This window comes from Argiope bruennichi, chromosome 4 (assembly GCF_947563725.1).
Source record: "Argiope bruennichi chromosome 4, qqArgBrue1.1, whole genome shotgun sequence".
Lineage (NCBI taxonomy): Eukaryota > Metazoa > Arthropoda > Arachnida > Araneae > Araneidae > Argiope > Argiope bruennichi.
In genome coordinates, this window is record NC_079154.1 from 131,318,464 (window position 1) to 131,338,518 (window position 20,055).

Here is a 20,055-nt window from a genome sequence, read left to right on the forward strand (position 1 = left end):
GAAGAGTCCTTGCCGGGTTTGAGGATTGGAATAACAATAGCTTCGTGCCATTGTGCAGGGAACTTCTGTTCAACCCAAATGCGATTATATAAGTATAGCAAATTTGAGAGAGAAGTGTTAGATAAATGGCGAAGCATGTTATAGGTAATTCCATCCGGGCCAGGACTGGAATCGTGTGATTTAGAGAAAGCTGAAATCAATTCATACATTTTAAACTCAGAATTGTATGGGAGGGATCTTCGGGTAGAAAACCGCAAAACCTTTCGTTCCGCGCGATTCTTTATAGCCACGAAAGTAGGCTTGTATGACTCGGCAGCGGAAACCTGTGCGAATGCCTTCCCGAGAGTATTTGCAACGTCTGTGGGAGATGAAACTGTCCCATTTTCTGTTTTCAGTACTGGAAAGGAGGAATCATTATAAATTCCGTTTGCGGCTTTAACCTTTTTCCAAGGCAATTTGCTCGAAGTTGATGATGTAATTGTTGATATGAAGCGAATCCAAGATTCCCTCTGACTAAGACGGCGAATTCAGCGTGCATTAGCTCTGGCAAGTTTAAAAGCAATAAGGTTTTCGGTTGATGGATACCTACGAAAAATATTCCATCTTTTCTTTTGTTCTTTGTAACTATCTCGGCAAGCATCATTCCACCATGGTCTTCGAAATTTACGCAGGCCTGGGGAATATTTTGGGATGGTGCTATTAGCAGCATAAATAATGCAATCAACAACTTTTTGCATTGCTTCTGTGATATCTGATACTTTAACCATTGCCTCGGTGATCTCTGCAAGTTGCGTAAAAGCAGTCCAATTTGCCCGCTGGAATAGAAAACGCGGAGGAGATGGAGTCGCACCGCCTCTATCAGCATGGGAAACAATTAATGGAAAGTGATCACTATTATAAAGATCCCCTGCAACTGTGAATTTCAGAAATGGTAGCATATCAGGAGAACATATGGCAAGGTCAAGATTATGGAAGCTAAGTGTAGGCTGATGGAAGTACGTTTTCTCATTATTATTGAGCAGACAGAGACAGTTATTTGTAATAAACTGTTCGATCTGCCGCCCACGAGAATTTGTACTGTCAGAACCCCATAAAGTGCTGTGTCCATTGAAGTCGCCGAGTATTATGAAAGGTGAAGGAAGCTGGGCAATCAGATTGTTAAGCTGATGTTGATTAATCACTTCATGTGGTGGCAAATAAATAGAACAGACTGTAACAAGTGTTCTTGTATGAACCTCAACTGCCACAGCCTGTAAGGGAGTGTGTAATTGAAGAGGTGTACTGGGAAAAATGTTAGAAGTTAGGATACAGACACCTCCAGAATTATTTATTCCTGTGTTTGCATCCTTACGGACTATATTATAACCACGGAGTTTTAGAGAAATTTCGGAGTTCAGGAAAGTTTCCTGTATTGCCAAACAAGAAGGATGAAAGTGATTAATTATGTTCTTAATATCATCAATTTTGGACCTGAGACCCCGACAGTTCCAGGAAATGTAGGTACCCATTAAGAAAGTGGAATGGGAGGTTTGTCTTTAAAAACACTGTTTTGAGCATGCGAAGGACCGCAACTCATAGAAAAATCCTCCTCCTCTTCTGACGGATGGAGTGAAATATGATCAGGACTATTGGGCATGCCAAATAAGGACGGTAGGTCCTTCTGAACTAAGCCCTCAGTCGCTAGCCCCAAAGCGACAGAATTCTTTACTGTGAACGAAGGCAACTTTTTCACATCTGTTTTAGATTTATTTTTCTTTGAAAGCTTAAGTAATAAAGATTTTTGAGAAGTAGACCTGAGTTTCTTTCTATTGCGTTTGGTTGATATTGGAACAAAATCAGGGTTATGATCGGATTCGGTATCTACAATTGCAACTGGAACATCGGATCCAGAGCCCTGTTTAAAATCTTTTGTATCGTATTGAATTCCCACAGTTTTTAGCTGCCCCTTAACCGCAGAAGCATAGCTGGTTCCATATGCAGGTGTTCTAGCTCTCACAATTCGTCGAGCTTCAGGGAATGATACCTGCTCTTTGACCTTCACTGTGACTATTTCTTTTTCTAATTTCCAAGCAGGGCAATCACGGGAGAAAGAAGTATGTTCTCCTTTGCAGTTCACACATTTCTCTTTCGATGAACATTCAGTGCTCTCATAGCCAACTACTGCACAACGGGCGCAAGTTCAAGTCCCACGGCAGTTAGTCTTTGAATGGCCAAAACGCTGGCACTTGAAGCATCTTAAAGGGTTAGGTATATAAGGCCTTACAGGCAATTTCATATAGCCGGCCTTTATTGAATCTCGCAATTTTGGAGAATGAAAAGTTAAAATAAGATGTTTAGTATTTTGTAACTGTCCATCTCGCCGGATAGCAATGCGGCGGACATGCGTCACTCCTTGATTTTGTAATTTCTCAGTAATCTCCTCCAAAGGAACATTAAACAATTCCCCGCAGGTAATAACACCCCTCGAGGAATTCATAGAACCATGGGGAGTAATAGTAACAGGTATCGGTCCAAAAGATTTCAGCTTTAGAATTTTGTGGGATTGCTGTCGCGACGACACTTCAACAAGTAGGTCACCCGATCGGAGCTTTCGAACGGATGCCACCTCTCCAATGTTTCCAGTTAGAGATTTTTCGACCAAAAAAGGTGATACAGAGTGAAAAGTTTCTTTTTCCGTTGAAACACGCTTTACAATAAAAAAGATATCGAAAGGTTTTGGTAACGAAAGATGCCCACTGAAGGGAGCATTACGGCGAGGCCCCATGCGATATGAAAAGACTTCAGGTCCGACGGCACCGCCCACCACGGAGCCCAACAAGGGAAGGCAGCCACCGGCTCTGGCCATTCCCAGCCTCGGCGCTGACCTTGGTGCTGGCCGGAACCTATACGCTGGGAGCTACCCCCGGGGACAGTGACCACCCTTAACGCCAAGCCCAAGGAGTAGCCCCTTCGCTTGATCCCAAGCAAACTAACCACTCAGGTGGCTAGCGACCAGCCGAATGATACACCGGGGACCACAGTGCACCACCCGTCTAATGGGTTGCCACGCACGGCAAACACGTGGGGGTATTTGCTGTCCATGGGAAGCAGGAAGCAAACAGAGCGGCGACAGCTTCTCATGGAGAGCTCCCTCGCCTACCCTCGAGGGAAAGAAGAAAAAGGAGACAGCAGAAGACGTAGTGGAGAGTAAAACATAAAGGGAGTAAAGATCCCTGGGTACCTCGGGATTGGGACACCCGTACTCACCTATAGTAGGTGAGCCCCTGAGGGGTTGAGTCTCGAGAAGGACGATATTATCAGATGTGGAACGCCCTCTACGAAAACCGCTCTGCATTTGCGGAATACATGCCCTCTTCTCTAATTCGAAAACTAACCTAGAATTGATCATTCGTTCCAATGTCTTGCACAAACAACTTGTGAGAGCTATAGGTCTGTAATTCAGAGGGTAAAAAGAGTCCTTACCGGGTTTAAGGATGGGAATAACAATAGCTTCGTGCCATTGCGAAGGGAACTTCTGCTCAAACCAAATGCGGTTATATAAATACAACAAATTTGAAAGAGAAGTTTCAGATAAATGGCGAAGCATGTTATAGGTAATTCCATCCGGACCGGGGCTTGTATCCTTAACTTTAGACAAGGCCGTTAGCAGTTCATGCATCCTCAACTCAGAATTGTAAGGAAGGGATCTTCGGGTGGAAAAACGCAAAACTCTTCGTTCCGCGTGATTCTTCTTCGCCAAAAAAGCAGAATTATATGAATCGGCAGCGGAAACTTGTGCGAAAGTATACCCGAGAGTATTAACAACATCTATGGGAGAGGCAATCGTTCTATTTCCTGTCTTTAGCACGGGATAGGAGAAATCTTTATAGATCCCATTTGCAGCTTTTACTTTTTTCCAAAGCAATTTGCTTGAAGTGGAAGATGTGATTGAAGATACAAAGCTAATCCAAGATTCTCTCTGGCTTTGTCGGCGGATGCGGCGAGCATTAGCTCTGGCGCGCTTAAACGCAATAAGGTTTTCTGTTGAAGGGTACTTGCGAAAATATTCCATCGTTTCTTTTGTTCTCTGTAACTGTCGCGGCAAGAGTCATTCCACCACGGTTTCCGGAATTTCCTCGCACGTGGGGAACATTTTGGAATGGTATTGTTTGCGGCATAAATAATACAATCGGTAACATTTTGCACTGCTTCCGTGATATCCGAAAGTTTAACCATTGTCTCTGTGATGTCTGCAAGTTGCGTAAAGGCAGTCCAATTTCCCGCTCAAATAGAAAACGCGGAGGACATGGAATCGCAACGCCACTATTAACATGGAGGACAATTAATGGAAAGATCACTGGCAACTGTGAAATTCAGAAATGGTAGCAATTCAGGAGAGCAAATAGCTAGGTCAAGACTATGGAAGCTGCGTGTGGGTTCATGAACGTACGTTTTCTCATTATTATTGAGCAGACAGAGACAGTTATTGGTAATAAACTGCTCGATCTGTCGCCCACGAGAATTTGTACTTTCTGAACCCCACAAAGTACTATGCCCATTGAAGTCCCCTCAGGGGCTCACCTACTATAGGTGAGTACGGGTGTCCCAATCCCGAGGTACCCATGGATCTTTTACTCCCTTTAGGTTTACTCTCCTCTGCGCCTTCTGCTGTCGCCTTTTTTTTTCTTTCCCTCGACGGCAAGCGAGGGAGCTCTCCATGAGAAGCTGTCGCCGCTCTGTTTGCTTCTTGCTTCTCATGGACAGCCAAAACCCCACGTGTTTGCCGTGCGTGGCGACCCATTTGAAAGACGGGTGGTGCACTGTGGTCCCCGGTGTATCAATCGGCTGGTACCTAGTCACCTCAGTGGCTAGTCTGCTAGGGGTCAAGCGAAGGGGCAACTCCTTGGGCTTGGCGTTAAGGGTGGTCACTGTCGCCGGGGGTAACTCCGAGCGTATAGGTTCCGGCTAGCATCAAGGTAAGCGCCGAGGCTGGGAATGGCCAGAGCCGGTGGCTGCCTTCCCTTGTTGGGCTCCGTGGTGGGCGGTGCCGTCGGGCCCGAATCATGCGCAATATCGTATGGGGCCTCAAAATCAAATTCCATCACCATCGTTTTTCATAATTAGTCGTGTATCATCTGAAAATGAAACATTTCACGGTGTGTCACCATTTCTAGTTGAAAAGGCTATATCCGGGCATATCGGTGAAGCTAAAGCAATAAGGAAAATTCGCTCTGGCGATTTACTTGTTGAAGTAGCCAATAAGAAACAAGCTCAAAAAATTTTGAAAATTAAATCTTTGTCAACGATACCTGTCACTGTTAGTGCACACAGATCTCTGAACTCTTCTAAAGGAGTTATTACTTGTGGAGAGCTGTATAATGAGGAGACTGACGAAATTTTAAAAGAATTACGAAACCAAGGCGTTACGGAAGTCCGGCGAATAACAATTAAAAGGAGTGGTAATGTTATGAAGACCAAACACCTTATTCTGACATTCCACTTTCCAAAGACACCCGAATTTATTAAGGCGGGTTACATGCGATTAGCTGTCAGACCATACATACCAAACCCACTTCGTTGCTTTCAGTGCCAGCGCATAGGTCACTCCAAAGCTACTTGCCGAGGTACTCTTACCTGTGCCCGTTGTGCTGAGGCCGGGCATGAGAGCGTTGATTGCACTGCAAATGAAAAATGCGTTAACTGTAAAGGAGAGCATAGCTCCTTTTCCCGCACTTGCCCTATCTGGCAATTAGAAAAGGAAGTACTCTCTGTCAAGGTTAAGAATCAAATATCTTATCCGGAAGCAAAAAGGATTGTGAAAGCCCGTCTACCACCGGCTGGCATTAGTTATGCAAAAGCGGCAAAGGTAATAACTCCTTTCACTCCTGGAAATGCACAGGATAAATCGTGTGTAGGTATTTCCCTTTCTAATAATCAGCTAACAACTGAATTAGATGCTTCAGATGCTGGTTCACCACACAAGTTAAAACCAAAGAGGAAAAAAATTTCAAAATCACAGAAATCACTGGCACTGAAACTTTCAAAAACAGGTCGTTCTTCTAAAGACATTACCTTAGCTCTTTCTACCAAAAAATCTCTTGCCTTAGATATGGCAAAATCTGGCCTTGTTCATAAAGACCTAACTTCCTTATTCGGTGGTCAGCCGAAGAGTCCGGAATTATTGCGACTCCATCCCTCCGAGGAGGAAGATGATTTTCAGATGAGTTGTGATGCTTCTGCAACTCCGCCTACGAATGATAATAAAAATTCCCCAAATAATTCTTAATGTGTTCTTTCCTTTCCTGGAATTGTCGCGGCATTCGTTACAAGATTTCTGACATTAAGGTTTTATTAAATACATTTCAACCTGTTTGCTTTGCACTTCAGGAAACCCACCTGAGGTCAGATATTCCTTTTAAGATTCGTGGTTATAATTCTGTGCGGAAAGATGTTGATACTGGGAGAATTAGTTCCGGTGGAGTTTGCATTCTGACCTCCAACCAGTTCCCCAGTACCCCACTAACTCTTCATACTTCTCTACAGGCTGTAGCTATCCAGGTTCACGTTAGAACTCTCGTTACAGTCTGTTCTATTTATCTACCGCCAAATGAAACTATTTGTCAAAACGACCTCAATGCTTTAGTTGATCAGCTTCCTAGACCTTTTCTCTTGATTGGTGACTTTAACGGCCATAGTCCTTTATGGGGTTCAGATAGCTCAAATTCTCGGGGGAGACAGATTGAAGAATTTATCTCGGGAAATTGTCTCTGTCTCCTTAATAATGATGAGCAAACGCATTTCCATGAGCCGACGCATACTTTCCACAGTATTGACCTTGCTATTTGTTCTCCCTCACTTTTCCCATTGCTGAATTTAAGAGTTGGAGATAGTCTGTTTAATAGTGATCACTTCCCTGTCATTGTCTCCCATGCTGATAGTACTTGTGGAACACAGCGTCCACAACGATATCTATTCCAGCGGGCAGATTGGGGAACATTCACTGAACTTGCAGTTATTACAGAAGCAATGGTTGCTGTTGAAAATATAACTGATGCTACTCAAAATGTTATTAACACAATTAGAAATGCTGCTGACATTGCAATCCCTAAGAGCTCACCCCACCCACGAGCATTTCGTCGGCCGTGGTGGAACGATGCATGCCGCAACGCTTACAAGACACAAAAGAAATCATGGGGAATTTTCCGTAGGTATCCAACTACGGAGAATCTCATTGCCTTTAAAAAAGCCCGAGCAAATGCACGGCGCATTCGACGTCGTAGCCAAAGGGAATCATGGCTCCAATTTGTCTCCTCTATCACTTCAAATACAACCAGTGCGCAACTTTGGAGAAAAGTTAAGGCAGTAAATGGGATTTACCAGGAGTTCTCGTTTCCAGTTTTAAACACAGGAAACGTTTCATATTCTTCTCCTATAGAAGTCGTTAACATTATCGGTCAAACATTTGAGAAAGTTTCAAGCACAGCCTCATATAATTCAACATTCCTCGCCACTAAGAGGCGTGCTGAGAAGATACATCTCCATTTCGAAACCGACCATCTTCATCCGTATAATTGCGCATTTCAAATCAATGAATTAAAGAGAGCGCTGTTTCAAGTTCATGATTCTAGCCCTTGTCCGGATGGAATTACATACAACATGCTCCGCCATCTGGATGAAGATTCCTTGGCTAATATTCTTTGCCTATTTAACAGAATCTGGAATGATCAAATATTCCCTTCCCAGTGGCATGAAGCAGTTGTAATACCACTCCTAAAACCTGGAAAGGAACCATGTAATCCATTGAACTACAGACCAATCGCCTTAACAAGCTGCCTGTGTAAAATTTTCGAACGCATGATTAACGCGAGACTTGTATATGAATTGGAAAAAAATGACTGTATTCCCCTCTTTCAGAGTGGTTTCCGAAAGGGAAGGTGCACCATTGATAACATTATTCATTTGGAAACTCGCATTCGTAATGCCTTTGTCCGTCGAAACCATCTTGTTGGGGTGTTTTTCGACATTAATAAAGCATACGATCGTACATGGCGTTATGGAATTCTTCGCACATTATTTGATTTTGGTCTTAGAGGAAACTTACCTGTTTTTATAAAAAACTTCCTATCTTGTCGTATTTTCCGTGTTCGAGTTGGCAGTTATCTTTCAAATACTTTTGTTCAACAGGAAGGCGTTCCTCAGGGAAGCGTCTTAAGTGTTACTTTGTTTATTCTACATTTTAGCCAAATTCTTAAAGTTTTACCAGCAACTGTTACTGGAACCTTGTACGTGGATGATCTTCAGATATCCTGTCAAGGATCGCATATGCCTTTCATTGAGAAACAACTGCAAATCGCTATCAACAAACTTTTATCTTGGTGCGATGAAAATGGACACGCACTTTCTCCCGAGAAAAGTTGTTGTGTTCATTTCTGTAGAAAGCGAAGTCTTCACCCAGATCCTGTGGTCTATATCCGTAATACTGCCATTCCGGTTGTTGCAGAGATGCGCTTTTTAGGAATTATTTTTGACAGAAAACTCACCTTCCTTCAACATATACTTCATTTAAGGAAGGTATGTGAGAAAAAACTCAATATTCTAAAAGTTCTATCGAATACAGCTTGGGGAGCGGATCGACTTTCGTTACTTCGCATTTATCAAGCATTGATACTCTCGCGCATTGATTATGGCTGCGAAGTATACGGTTCTGCTCGATCCAACATTTTGCGAAGACTCGATCCATTGCACCACTCTGCTTTACGGATCTGCACTGGAGCCTTCAGGACTTCACCAGTTCAGAGTTTGTACGTGATTTCCCATCAGATACCTTTGCATTTAAGGCGAAGAAAGCTAGCAGTTCGATACTTCTTCCGCATGCTTTCTCTTCCCAAACACCCAGTCCAGAATTTGACGGTGCCTATTAGTCTTCATAGACTTTACAATGCCCGTCCTTATAATATTCTGCCTTTTCATGAAAGAATAAGGGTTGATATTCAGGATTTGGGCCTTGGAAATGTCGAGGTTCATCCAGTTAACTTTTTATCTTTCCCCCCTTGGGATTATCCAATTTTTTCATATTTTAACCCTTTTTTGAATTTTAATAAAGCTACTACATCTTCTGTAGTTTTCCAGCAGTTATTTAATTTTCATCTTCATCAACTTTCAACTTACATACCGATATACACTGATGGATCAAAATCCTCTCAATCTGTCGGGTGTGGTATTGTCTTTCCGGAGGTTACATATAGTTACCGTCTGCATGATTCGTGTTCTGTTTTGACTGCTGAACTATCTGCAATTTTGTTAGCTCTCGAAAGAATTTCTCTTTCTAAAGAGACTTATTACTGCATTTATTCAGATAGTATGAGTGCTTTAGAGACACTGTGTAACTTTTCAAATTGCAGGCATCCTATTGCAATTGATATTCTTTGCTGTTTGAGAGATCTTCAGACTAAGGGGTATGACATCCAGTTCAGATGGATTCCTAGTCATGTTGGCATAACCGGCAATGAAGCGGCTGACATTGCAGCCAAGGAGGCTAAGCATATTCTTCAGCGCTCTTGCCCACATATTGACCTTATTAATATGTATAGTGGTTATATTCTTTCAATTTGGCAAGAATCTTGGAATCGTGAAACTGAAAACAAACTGCACTTTATCAAGCCGACAATTGGAGTGTGGCCTGCTGCTTCGGTTCGATGGGCTGATGTAAAATTAACTAGATTACGAATTGGTCACACCCGCCTAACTCACAAACATCTTTTGTTTGGCGAGAGGATACCAATGTGTTCGGATTGTAACGTTAATCTCACAGTTTTACATATTTTAATTGAATGTCCCAAATTTAATTTTTATCGTGCGCATTTCTTTAATTCATCATCATTGGATTTGCGTGAACTGGTTGGAGAACAGCCTCACCGTAATATTTTTGACTTTTTAAGAGCTACTAACTTTATTCATTTTATATAAATATCATTGTTTATTTTAAAAAAAACATTTGTTTTAATCATAGACTTTTATTATTTAAAGTTTCGTACCTTTTTATAAATACTTTTAACAAAATGTTTTTATCAATTTTTAGCCTGGAGGAAACAAGATTTTTAATCGTATGGTAATCTATTCGTACCATGTGTCTTGGCGCAGCATAGCCAATTCTGGCTCTTGTGCCATAAAAATATAAACCTCAACCTCAACCTCAACCCATTGAAGTCGCCGAGTATTAAAAATGGTGAAGGCAACTGATCAACAAGATTATTAAGTTGCTACTGATTGATGACATCATGTGGTGGCAAATATATAGAACAGACTGTAACAAGTGTTCTTGTATGAACCTGAACTGCCACAGCCTGTAAGGGAGTATGTAATTTGAGAGGTGTGCTGGGGAAAAGGTTAGAAGTTAAGATACAGACACCTCCAGAATTACTAGTTTCTGTGTCTGCATCCTTACGGATTATATTGTAGCCACGAAGTTTGAAAGAAACGTTAGGATTCAAGAACGTTTCTTGAAATGCAAAACAAGAAGGATGAAATTGATAATGCACTTGATGTCAGTAATTTTGGATCTGAGACCACGACAATTCCAAGAAACGAAGGTACCCATTAAGAAATATTGTTGGGAGATAAATCATTTGCAACATTGCTTTGAGTTTTTGGAACATCACAGCTCATTGTAAAGTCCTCCTCCTCTGACGGATGGAGGGAAAGGTGATCAAGACTAGTGGGTTTATCAAATATGGTCGGCAAGTCCTTATGAGCTAAGCCCTCTGTCGCTAATCCCAAAGCGACTGAATTCCGGACTGATAAAGACGAAATTTTTTTCTTCAAGTCTCTTTGTGAACGACATTTTTTTGAATGTTTGAGAGCCAGAGATTTTTCGGAAGCAGATTTATGTTTCTTTCGTGTATGTTTGATTATAGTTGGCGTAACATCGGAAGGCTGATCAGATTCAGATATTGTAACTGAACTATCAGTTTCAGAGTTAGCCTTAAAATCTTTTGTGTCATATTGGATCCCTACAGTTTTTGGTGGACCCTTTACAACAGAAGCATAGTTTGTTCCGAGTGCAGGTGTACGAGCTCTGACAATTCTCCGAGCTTCAGGAAATGACACCTGCTCTTTAACTTGAACAGAAATAATCTCTTTCTCTTTTCCAGATAGGGCATAAGCGAGAGAAAGAGGCGTGGTCTTCTTTACAGTTTACACATTTTTCTTTCGCTGAACACTCATTGCTTTCGTGGCCAGGTACTGCACAACCGGCGCATGTTAAAGTCCCGCGGCAGTTGGCCTTTGAATGGCCGAAACGCTGGCAATTGAAGCATCTCAAAGGATTCGGAACATAAGGTCTTACGGGTAATTTCATGTACCCAGCCTTTATCGACTCTGGCAATTTTGGAGAGTTAAATGTTAAAATAAGATGCTTAGTATTAAGGAGTTTTCCATCTCGCCTAATAGAAATTCGGCGCACCTGGGTCACTCCTTGACTTTGCAATTTTTGAGTGATTTCCTCCAAAGAGACATTGAATAGTTCCCCACAGGAAATTACACCTTTCGAGGAATTCAAGGAACCATGTGGAGTAACAGAAACTTTTATTGTGCCCATAGATTTCAATTTTAAAATCTTGTTCGATTGTTGTCTTGATGTAACTTCAACGAGTAGGTCACCTGAACGAAGTTTCCGAACAGATGCCACTTCTCCTACACTTCCGGTTAAAGCTTTTTCTACAAGAAAAGGCGATACGGTATGGAACTATTCTTTAACTTCAGAAACACGCTTCACAATAAAAAATGCATCGTACGGTTTTAAAACTTGTGACGGTACAGAAAGATGCCCACTGAAGGGAGCATTGCGGCGAGGTCCCATGCGATATGAAAAGACTTCAGGTCCGACGGCACCATCCACCACGGAGCCCAACACGGGAAGGCAGCCACTGGCTCTGGCCATTCCCAGCCTCGGTGCTTACCTTGGTGCTGGCCGGAACCTATACGCTCGGAGTTACCCCCGGGGACAGTGACCACCCTTAACGCCAAGCCCAAGGAGTATGTTGTTGTTGTTGTTGGTTGAAATTTATTGGCGCAAGAGCCATGTTTTGGCTAAAACTGCGCCAGACATACGATTAAAATATTTTCCATAACAACTTAAAAGCGTTATAAGAATTAAGTTGATCTGACCAATGTTTTTAAATTCCACATGTAAATTTAAAAAGTGAAACAAAAACTGGAGCAGAGACGATTTAAAAGGCAATAAAAACTAAATAGAATTATAAAAACCAATGGTTTTTAAGAAGCGAAAAATATTTTTGTGGGGATATTCACCCACTAAGTCTAGAAGTGTTAATGATAATGGCGAAGAAAACAAATGATTGCGATGATGATTAAAGGAGGGACATTGTATTAAAATGTGTAAAACAGTGAAGTCTACACGGCATGTCGGACATTTCGGTGCTTCATCTCCAAACAACAAATGTTTATGGGTAAAACGGGTGTGCCCTATGCGAAGACGAGTCAGTTTTACATCAATCTCTCGCATAGGTAGAGCAGGCCACAAATTAACAGAAGTTTTTATTGAATGAAGCTTATTATGGACCTGTGTATCCCAGTCATTCTGCCATAACTGATTAATAAAATAAGAGAATGCTCTCTTCGCATCCGTATATACAAGAGATTGTTGCAGAAACAAAGAAGCTTCCTTTGCAGCTTTATCCGCCAACTCATTTCCAAAGACACCAACATGGCTAGGAACCCAACAGAAAATTATATTAAAACCATTATTATTAAGCGTATGTAGAGAGGATAAAATATCAACAGCAACCGGGTGAATTCGGTTGCTAAAATTAGAAAGGGTTTTCAAGGCACTCATGCGTTCAGAGTATATACAAAATTTACGCTGGGTAGAAACTCTAATCTGCTGAAGTGCACAAAAAATGGCTGTTAATTCAGCAGTAAAGACTGAACAAGAGTTATGCAGGCGATGACTGTGAATAGTAGATCCAAAAACTATTCCACAGCCAACATGTTCATCTGCTTTTGAACCATCGGTGTAAATAGGTGTGTAGGAATGATAATGGTTGCGATGAGAATTAAAAATTTGCTGAAAAACAATCGGAGCTGTTGTGGATTTGTCAAAGCCAGAAAAAGGATTCAAGAAGGAAAAAACTGGTATATCCCAAGGTGGAAAAACCGAAGGGTCAGAAGTTTGTAAAGTAACGTTGCTCAGGTTCGATTCGTGTACAATGCCTTTGATTCTCTCACTGAAAGGTAGTATGTGAGAAGGGCGAGCTTCATAAAGTCTGCGGAGGGAAGCAGGAAATTGAATATGAGAACTCGGATGTTGTGGGACACAAAGTGTTCGAAAATAGTATTGAATAGAGATTTTCTTTCTGCGTAATTCAAGCGGTAACTGATGGCATAAAACATAAAGGCTCTTCACAGGTGAAGTGCGGAAAGCACCAGAGCAAATTCTTAGAGCTGCATGATGAATAGTATCTAACCTGTGTAAAACAGAAGATCTGGCAGAACCATAAACCATACATGCATAATCCATCCGAGATAAAATAACAGCATTGTAGATACGAAGAAGGGATGCGCGATCAGCACCCCAAGATGTACAGGAAAGCACCTTAAGGATATTTAGTGACTTTTCACACTTCTTCCGTAATTGCAAGATATGCGGGAGGAAAGTGAGTTTCCTGTCGAAAACCACTCCCAAAAACCGCACTTCATCAACAACAGGAATAATAATATTTCTTATTGACAGGTTAGGGTCAAGATGAATGCTCCTTTTTCTACAGAAATGGACACACTTGCTCTTTTCAGCTGAAAGTTTATGTCCATTGTCATCGCACCAACTCAACAATTTGTTGATAGCATTTTGTAATTGCCGTTCAATTAAGTGCATGTTACTCCCTTGACAAGATATCTGCAAATCATCGACATATAAAGTTCCGTTGACAGATGGTGGCAAAATATTTAAAATTTCACTAAAATGCAGGATAAAAAGTGTTACGCTGAGGACACTTCCTTGCGGAACACCCTCAGCCTGAATAAAAGCATCAGAATAAAAATTTCCCAATCGTACTCGAAACGTACGAGTCGACAAGAAACGTTCAATAAAAATTGGGAGGTTTCCTTTAAAACCCAAGTCGAAAAGTGTTTTTAAAATTCCATAACGCCAAGTACGGTCATATGCCTTTTCTATGTCAAAGAAAATGGAGACAAGGTGATTTCTACGGACAAACGCGTTACGAATTTGGGTTTCTATTTGAATAATGTTATCAATAGTTGAACGTCCTTTACGAAAACCACTTTGTTGGGGCGGAATGCAAGCTTTCTTCTCCAATTCAAAGACAAGTCGGGCATTGACCATACGCTCAAGTGTCTTACAAAGGAAACTAGTTAGAGCAATCGGTCTGTAATTCAGAGGGTTAGCAGGGTCTTTGCCCGGTTTCAGGATGGGAATCACAAAAGCTTCTTGCCACTGGTATGGGAAATTTTGCTCACTCCAAACTCTGTTAAACAGATATAGGAGATTGGAGAGCGATACCTCATCTAAGTGGCGAAGCATATTATAAGTGATACCATCTGGGCCAGGGCTGGTATCATGAGCTTGAGATAAAGCTGAAATTAATTCAATCATCTTGAACTCACAGTTGTACGGAACAGGTTTTCGAGTATGAAATTTCAAAGACTGTTTTTCCGCGCGATTCTTAGTTGCTATGAATGAAGAACTATAGAAATCAATAGAGGAATTTTGTGCAAATGTCTGCCCAAAAATATTAACGATATCCAATGGAGCAGAGTGAGTCGTACTTCCAGTTTTAAGAACAGGAAAAGAAAATTCCCGATAGACTCCATTTGCTGCCTTTACCTTCTTCCACAACTGTTTACTTGTAGTACAAGATGTAATCGAAGATACATATTTTCTCCAGGAATCCTTCTGACTTTGACGACGAATGCGACGAGCAATGGCTTTGGCACGTTTGAATGCGACGAGATTTTCTGTGGTGGGGTACCTTCGGAAGATGTTCCACAGCTTTTTCTGCTGTTTGTGGCTGTCACGACAGGCTTCATTCCACCAGGGTTTTCGGAATTTCCGTAAGCGTGGTGAAGTTTTAGGAATTGTTTTTTCAGCGGCACTAATTAAACATTTAATGACGTTTCGTACTGCTTCCGTGACGCATGTAGTATTGACCATAGACTTTGTAATTTTTGCCAATTGTCTGAAAGTCTCCCAATCCGCTCGCTGGAATAGATAACGCTGTGGCAGACAGGTTCCACAGCCTCTATCAGCATGAGAGACAATTAGAGGAAAATGATCACTATTATGAAGATCATCCCCAACTTTCAAATTCAAAAATGGTAATAGCTCGGGGGAACATATGGCCAAATCGAGATTATGGAAGGTACGTGTGGGTTCATGGAAATACGTTTTATCATCCTTATTGAGCAGACAGAGACAGTTATCAGTTAAAAACTGTTCAATCTGTCGCCCACGAATGTTTGTATTTCCTGAACCCCACAAGGAACTATGTGCATTGAAATCTCCAATGATCAAAAATGGTGTTGGAAGCTGGTCCACCAAGTTGTTAAGTGCTTGTAAGTTAATGGCATCATTAGGTGGTAAGTAGATACTACAGACTGTAACCAGTGTTCTGATATGAACTTGTACAGCCACAGCCTGTAGAGGTGTATGTAAATTTAACGGTGTGCTTGGGTATAGATTTGATGTCAAAATACAGACACCTCCAGAATTGTGCACTCCGGTGCCTGCATCTTTCCGAACACAATTATAGCCTCGTAGTTTTAATGGAATGTTGGGTGTCAAGAAGGTCTCTTGAACACCAAAACAAACAGGATGAAAGGTGTTGATAATGGTCTTCATGTCCTGAAGTTTGGACCGAATGCCGCGACAATTCCACGAAAGGAAGGTACCCATTAAGAGAGATGTGTCACAGAATTATAAGGAGCAACAGTAGGAGTTGCAGAAACGTCGCAACTCATATCAAAATCATCCTCATCTTCCGATGGGTGCAGTTTAAGGTCGGGACTATTACGTTTACCACCGAATACGGACGGCAAGTCCTTATGTGCTAAACCTTGTGCCGCTAGTCCCAAAGCGACAGAATTTTTTCTAATAGATTTCTTAAGTTTCGCAGATAGATCTTTCTGCGTTTGGCCACGCTTTGCAAGTTTTAATTTCATTGACTTTTGAGGTCTAGATTTGGTTTGAGGTTTTACTTGTTTGTCAGTGTCAGAAGCACTGTTTATGGATTGTTCTGTATCCGATGCAGAGGTTTTCTTTCCTGCTTTGACAGATTTCGTACAACTGGGACATGTACAATTTGCACAAAAAGATTTTTGGACAGCAGACGCATAACTTACACCAGGCGTAGGCGTTTGTATTGCGATTTTCCGCCTAGCCTCAGGATATGAGATGTTTTCCTTGATTTTAATTGTTGTTATTTTCTTTTCTAAATTCCAACGTTCACACGATCGAGAGAAGGATGTATGATTTCCCCCGCAGTTCACGCACTTTTCTTGTGCGGTACACTGCTGGCTATCATGTTCTTTTCCTGCACAGCGGGCGCAAGTGAGGGTCCCGCGGCAGTTCGCCTTCGAGTGGCCAAAACGCTGGCAATTAAAACACCTCAGGGGATTAGGTATGTATGGTCTGACAGGTCGCCTTATATATCCCACATATATAAATTCAGGTAATTTTGGCGACTTAAAAGTTAAGATATGGTGTTTTGTCTCAATTATATTGCCGTCTCTCCGGATGGTAATGCGGCGGACATCTGTGACACCTTGAGACTTCAATTCCTTTGTAATTAAGTCTACAGGAAGATTCAGTATTTCACCACAAGTTATGACACCCTTAGATATATTTAGCGAGTGGTGTGGGCTGACACTGACAGGTATTGTAGATAACGCTTTCAATTTTTGAATTTGCTGGGCTTGCTTTCGGGAATTTACCTCGACAAGCAAGTCACCAGAACGCATCTTGCGAATAGATGTAATGTCACCAACAGTTGCAGCTATAGCCTTTTGCACTAAAAATGGCGAAACGGTTTCAAACGTTTCATTATTTTCGGAAATACGTTTGATGACGAAAAACTTATCAAAATGGTTTTCAAAATTGACTTGTTGAGGAATAATGTGACGCCCACTAAAGGGACCTTTCTTGGGAGGAGCCATATGATATTGAAGGAGATTCGGGCCCGACGGCACCGCCCACCACGGAGCCCTACAAGGGAAGGCAATTACCGGCTCTGGTCTTTTCCAGCCTCGGCATACACCTCAGTGCTAGCCGGAACCTATACGCTGGGAGTTACCCCCGGGGACAGTGACCACCCTTAACGCCAAGCCCAAGGAGTAACCCCTTCGCTTGATCCCTAGCAGACTAGCCACTCGGGTGACCATCTACCAGCCGATTGATGCACAGGGGACCACAGTGCACCACCCGTCTTTCAAATGGGTCGCCACGCACGGCCAACACGTGGGACATTGGCTGTCCATGAGAAGCAAGAAGCAAACAGAGCGGCGACAGCTTCTCATGGAGAGCTCCCTCGCTTGCCGTCGAGGGAAGGTTGGTTGGTTGGTTGGTTGGTTGATTGGATTTTTATGGCGCAAGAGCCATGTTTGGCTATGCTGCGCCAAGCTTATGGTAAATAAACACTATACTGCGCTAGACGTTTGGTATTCAAAAAACATGTCAAGTACAATTCAGACATACAATTTAAAATTACAAATTCTCGTGATAAAATGAAAAACAAATAAGGAATAGTATCAGTATTCTTACAAATGCAAATTATATCCCAGAAAGCGAATATTATACTAGCGCAAGATATATCCCAGAAAGGGAAAATTTTCCAAAAATGTTAAAACATTAAAATATCAATGAAAATTAAAACGTGAGAATGCAAATCTCATAACTTTAAAACATATGCAATATACTTCAAAAACAAGTTAAAAAATTCATTGTAATCTCTTTATTCGATGTTTCTTTAAGTATTTGTTACGAATAAGTGTATTTGAAGATTCATTGTAGAATTTTTTAAGATCAACCAATTGAACCGTACATTTTTGGAGACTTTGTCTAAAAACAGTTTCATTAACTGCAGTGAAATCGGTAGAAGGTTCCGGAGCAGGTGGGGTTTCATCGATTGTTTCGTGAGGGTTGTATTCAATAGTATTATCCGATTCTATTTCAGTGTCAGTATTTTGATTGAGCTTATCTGTGCACATGGTTTCAAACACGGAGTTGGTTTCATCCATTTTATCAGCTGATTTGGAATTGATGTTCTGCGAAGAGCTAAAATTAGAGGTTGGCATAGATTGGGAGACTTGTCGAGGTGAAGTCTTCCAGAATTTAGAATTCGATATATTTTCAGAATTGTGATCTTTTTTATATTTTTTCTTATATGTAACAGTTTTAAATTTATTCAAGTCCTGTGGTATTTCACCGGATGGGACATTACTAGTTTCGCCAGTTGGCTGAGGAACATCAGTTCCAAAAACTGCTGGATCAAATGCAAGTTTCGAAAGGTTTGTTTCTTTGCAAACTGGAGACATTTTACTTTCCGTTTTTTCAGTTCTCACTTCATATTTTGATTTTCCTTTTTTCTTAAGATTCTTTGCAGTTCGTGAAGGAAGGTGTTGAGCAATAACGGGAGTACATGAATTAGTATCTGGCTGTGATTTATTAGTTGTGAAAGGTTGTAACTTTGTAAGTGGAGGACAAACAACTCGAGTTGGGGATATACAAGTTTCCTTGCCTCAGAATATGATAAATTTTTAGTTACTTTTAACTCTTGCATTTTTTTTTCCATTTTCCACTTATCGCAATCCTTGGAATCTGAGGTGTGGGGTTTATCACAATTAACACATTTGGGATCTGCATTGCATTCTGTACTCGAATGTCCGAATGATGCACAGCGGGAACAAGTCTGTTTACCGCGACAAGCATTTTTCGAATGGCCGAACCTCTGACAGTTAAAGCATCTCAAAGGAGTAGGAATATAAGGGCGAACCTTATATCGTGCATAACCAGCAAGAATAGTTTTCGGAAGCTGTGGAGTACAAAAAGTTAAGATTATGTGCTTCGTTGGAATTAATTGACCATTACACTTTATTTTTATTCGGCGGGCTTCACAAACTTTTTGGCTTTTTAGCTCACTTACAAGTTCAGACTCTGAAACAGATTCGAGATCAAGTTCGGAAATAACACCACGGCAATAGTTCAATGATTTATGAGCATATGTTTCAACAGGAAATTCTCCTAAATATTTCAAATTTTTAAGAACAGATATTTGTGATTTTGTGGCTGCTTCAATCAATAAATCTCCAGATTTAAGTTTCTTAGTATTTTTGACTTCTCCAATGGTTGAGGCAATAAGTTTCTGAATGAGAAAAGGCGACACTTTATGGAAGGTTTTGTCAGTATGTAAGATGATAAAAGGAGTATTTTCAGTAATTGAATATCCGGACAAAGACGTTTCGAAAAGACCCATGCAAAGTGCAATTCATATTCGGGTTTCGACGGCACCGCCCACCACGGAGCCCAACAAGGGAAGGCAGCCACCGGCTCTAGGCATCCCCAGCCTCGGCGCTTACCTTGATGCTAATCGGAACCTATACGCTAAGGGCCACTTCCAGGAACGTCTACCACCCTTAACGCAGAGCCCCAGAAGGTGACCCCTTCGCTTGATCCCTAGCAAACTAACCACTCTGGTGGTTAGCTACCGACCGAATTGATACACTGGGGACCAACAGTGCACCACCCGTCTAATGGGTTGCCACGCACGGTCAACACGTGGGGTTTTTGGCTGTCCATGAGAAGCAAGAAACAAACAGAGCGGCGCCAACTTCTCATGGAGAGCTCCCTCGCTTGCCGTCGAGGGATGGAAGGATCAAGCAAATAGCAGAAGGCGTAGAGGAGAGTAAGTATGAAGGGAGTAAAGATCCCTGGGTACCTCGGGATTGGGACACCCGTACTCACCTATAGTAGGAGAGCCCCTGAGGGGCCGTCGAGGGAAGGAAAAAACAGCAAAAAGCAGAAGGCGTAGGGGAGTTTGAACATGAAGG

General features: G+C 41.7%; 3 protein-coding genes across 3 annotated transcripts; 1 reads left to right on the plus strand and 2 right to left on the minus strand.

The window, feature by feature from the left end:
• Window positions 1–1,507: 1,507 nt before the first annotated feature.
• On the minus strand, window positions 1,508–2,764 carry LOC129966457 (uncharacterized). The gene is made up of 2 exons (XM_056080881.1): window positions 2,191–2,764; window positions 1,508–2,103 (listed from the first exon to the last, which is right to left on the minus strand). The coding sequence occupies exons 1-2, from the start codon at window positions 2,762–2,764 to the stop codon at window positions 1,508–1,510; spliced, it is 1,170 nt and encodes a 389-aa protein (XP_055936856.1).
• A 2,292-nt stretch (window positions 2,765–5,056) lies between these two features.
• Window positions 5,057–6,265, plus strand: LOC129966458 (uncharacterized). The gene has a single exon (XM_056080882.1). It carries the CDS (start codon window positions 5,057–5,059, stop codon window positions 6,263–6,265), a length of 1,209 nt encoding a protein of 402 aa, XP_055936857.1.
• A 9,641-nt stretch (window positions 6,266–15,906) lies between these two features.
• LOC129966459 (uncharacterized) lies at window positions 15,907–17,166 on the minus strand. The gene has a single exon (XM_056080884.1). It carries the CDS (start codon window positions 17,164–17,166, stop codon window positions 15,907–15,909), a length of 1,260 nt encoding a protein of 419 aa, XP_055936859.1.
• Between the last annotated feature and the right edge of the window lie 2,889 nt (window positions 17,167–20,055).

Excerpts from the sequence above, each read along its gene's own strand:
- LOC129966457 (XM_056080881.1), bottom strand. The coding sequence starts at position 2,764 with ATGGGGCCTCGCCGTAATGCTCCCTTCAGTGGGCATCTTTCGTTACCA. Across the intron at positions 2,104-2,190 it reads CCATTCAAAGACTAACTGCC|GAGAACATACTTCTTTCTCC; the intron begins GTGGGACTTGAA and ends TGAACTGCAAAG.
- LOC129966458 (XM_056080882.1), top strand. The coding sequence starts at position 5,057 with ATGGGGCCTCAAAATCAAATTCCATCACCATCGTTTTTCATAATTAGT.
- LOC129966459 (XM_056080884.1), bottom strand. The coding sequence starts at position 17,166 with ATGGCTCCTCCCAAGAAAGGTCCCTTTAGTGGGCGTCACATTATTCCT.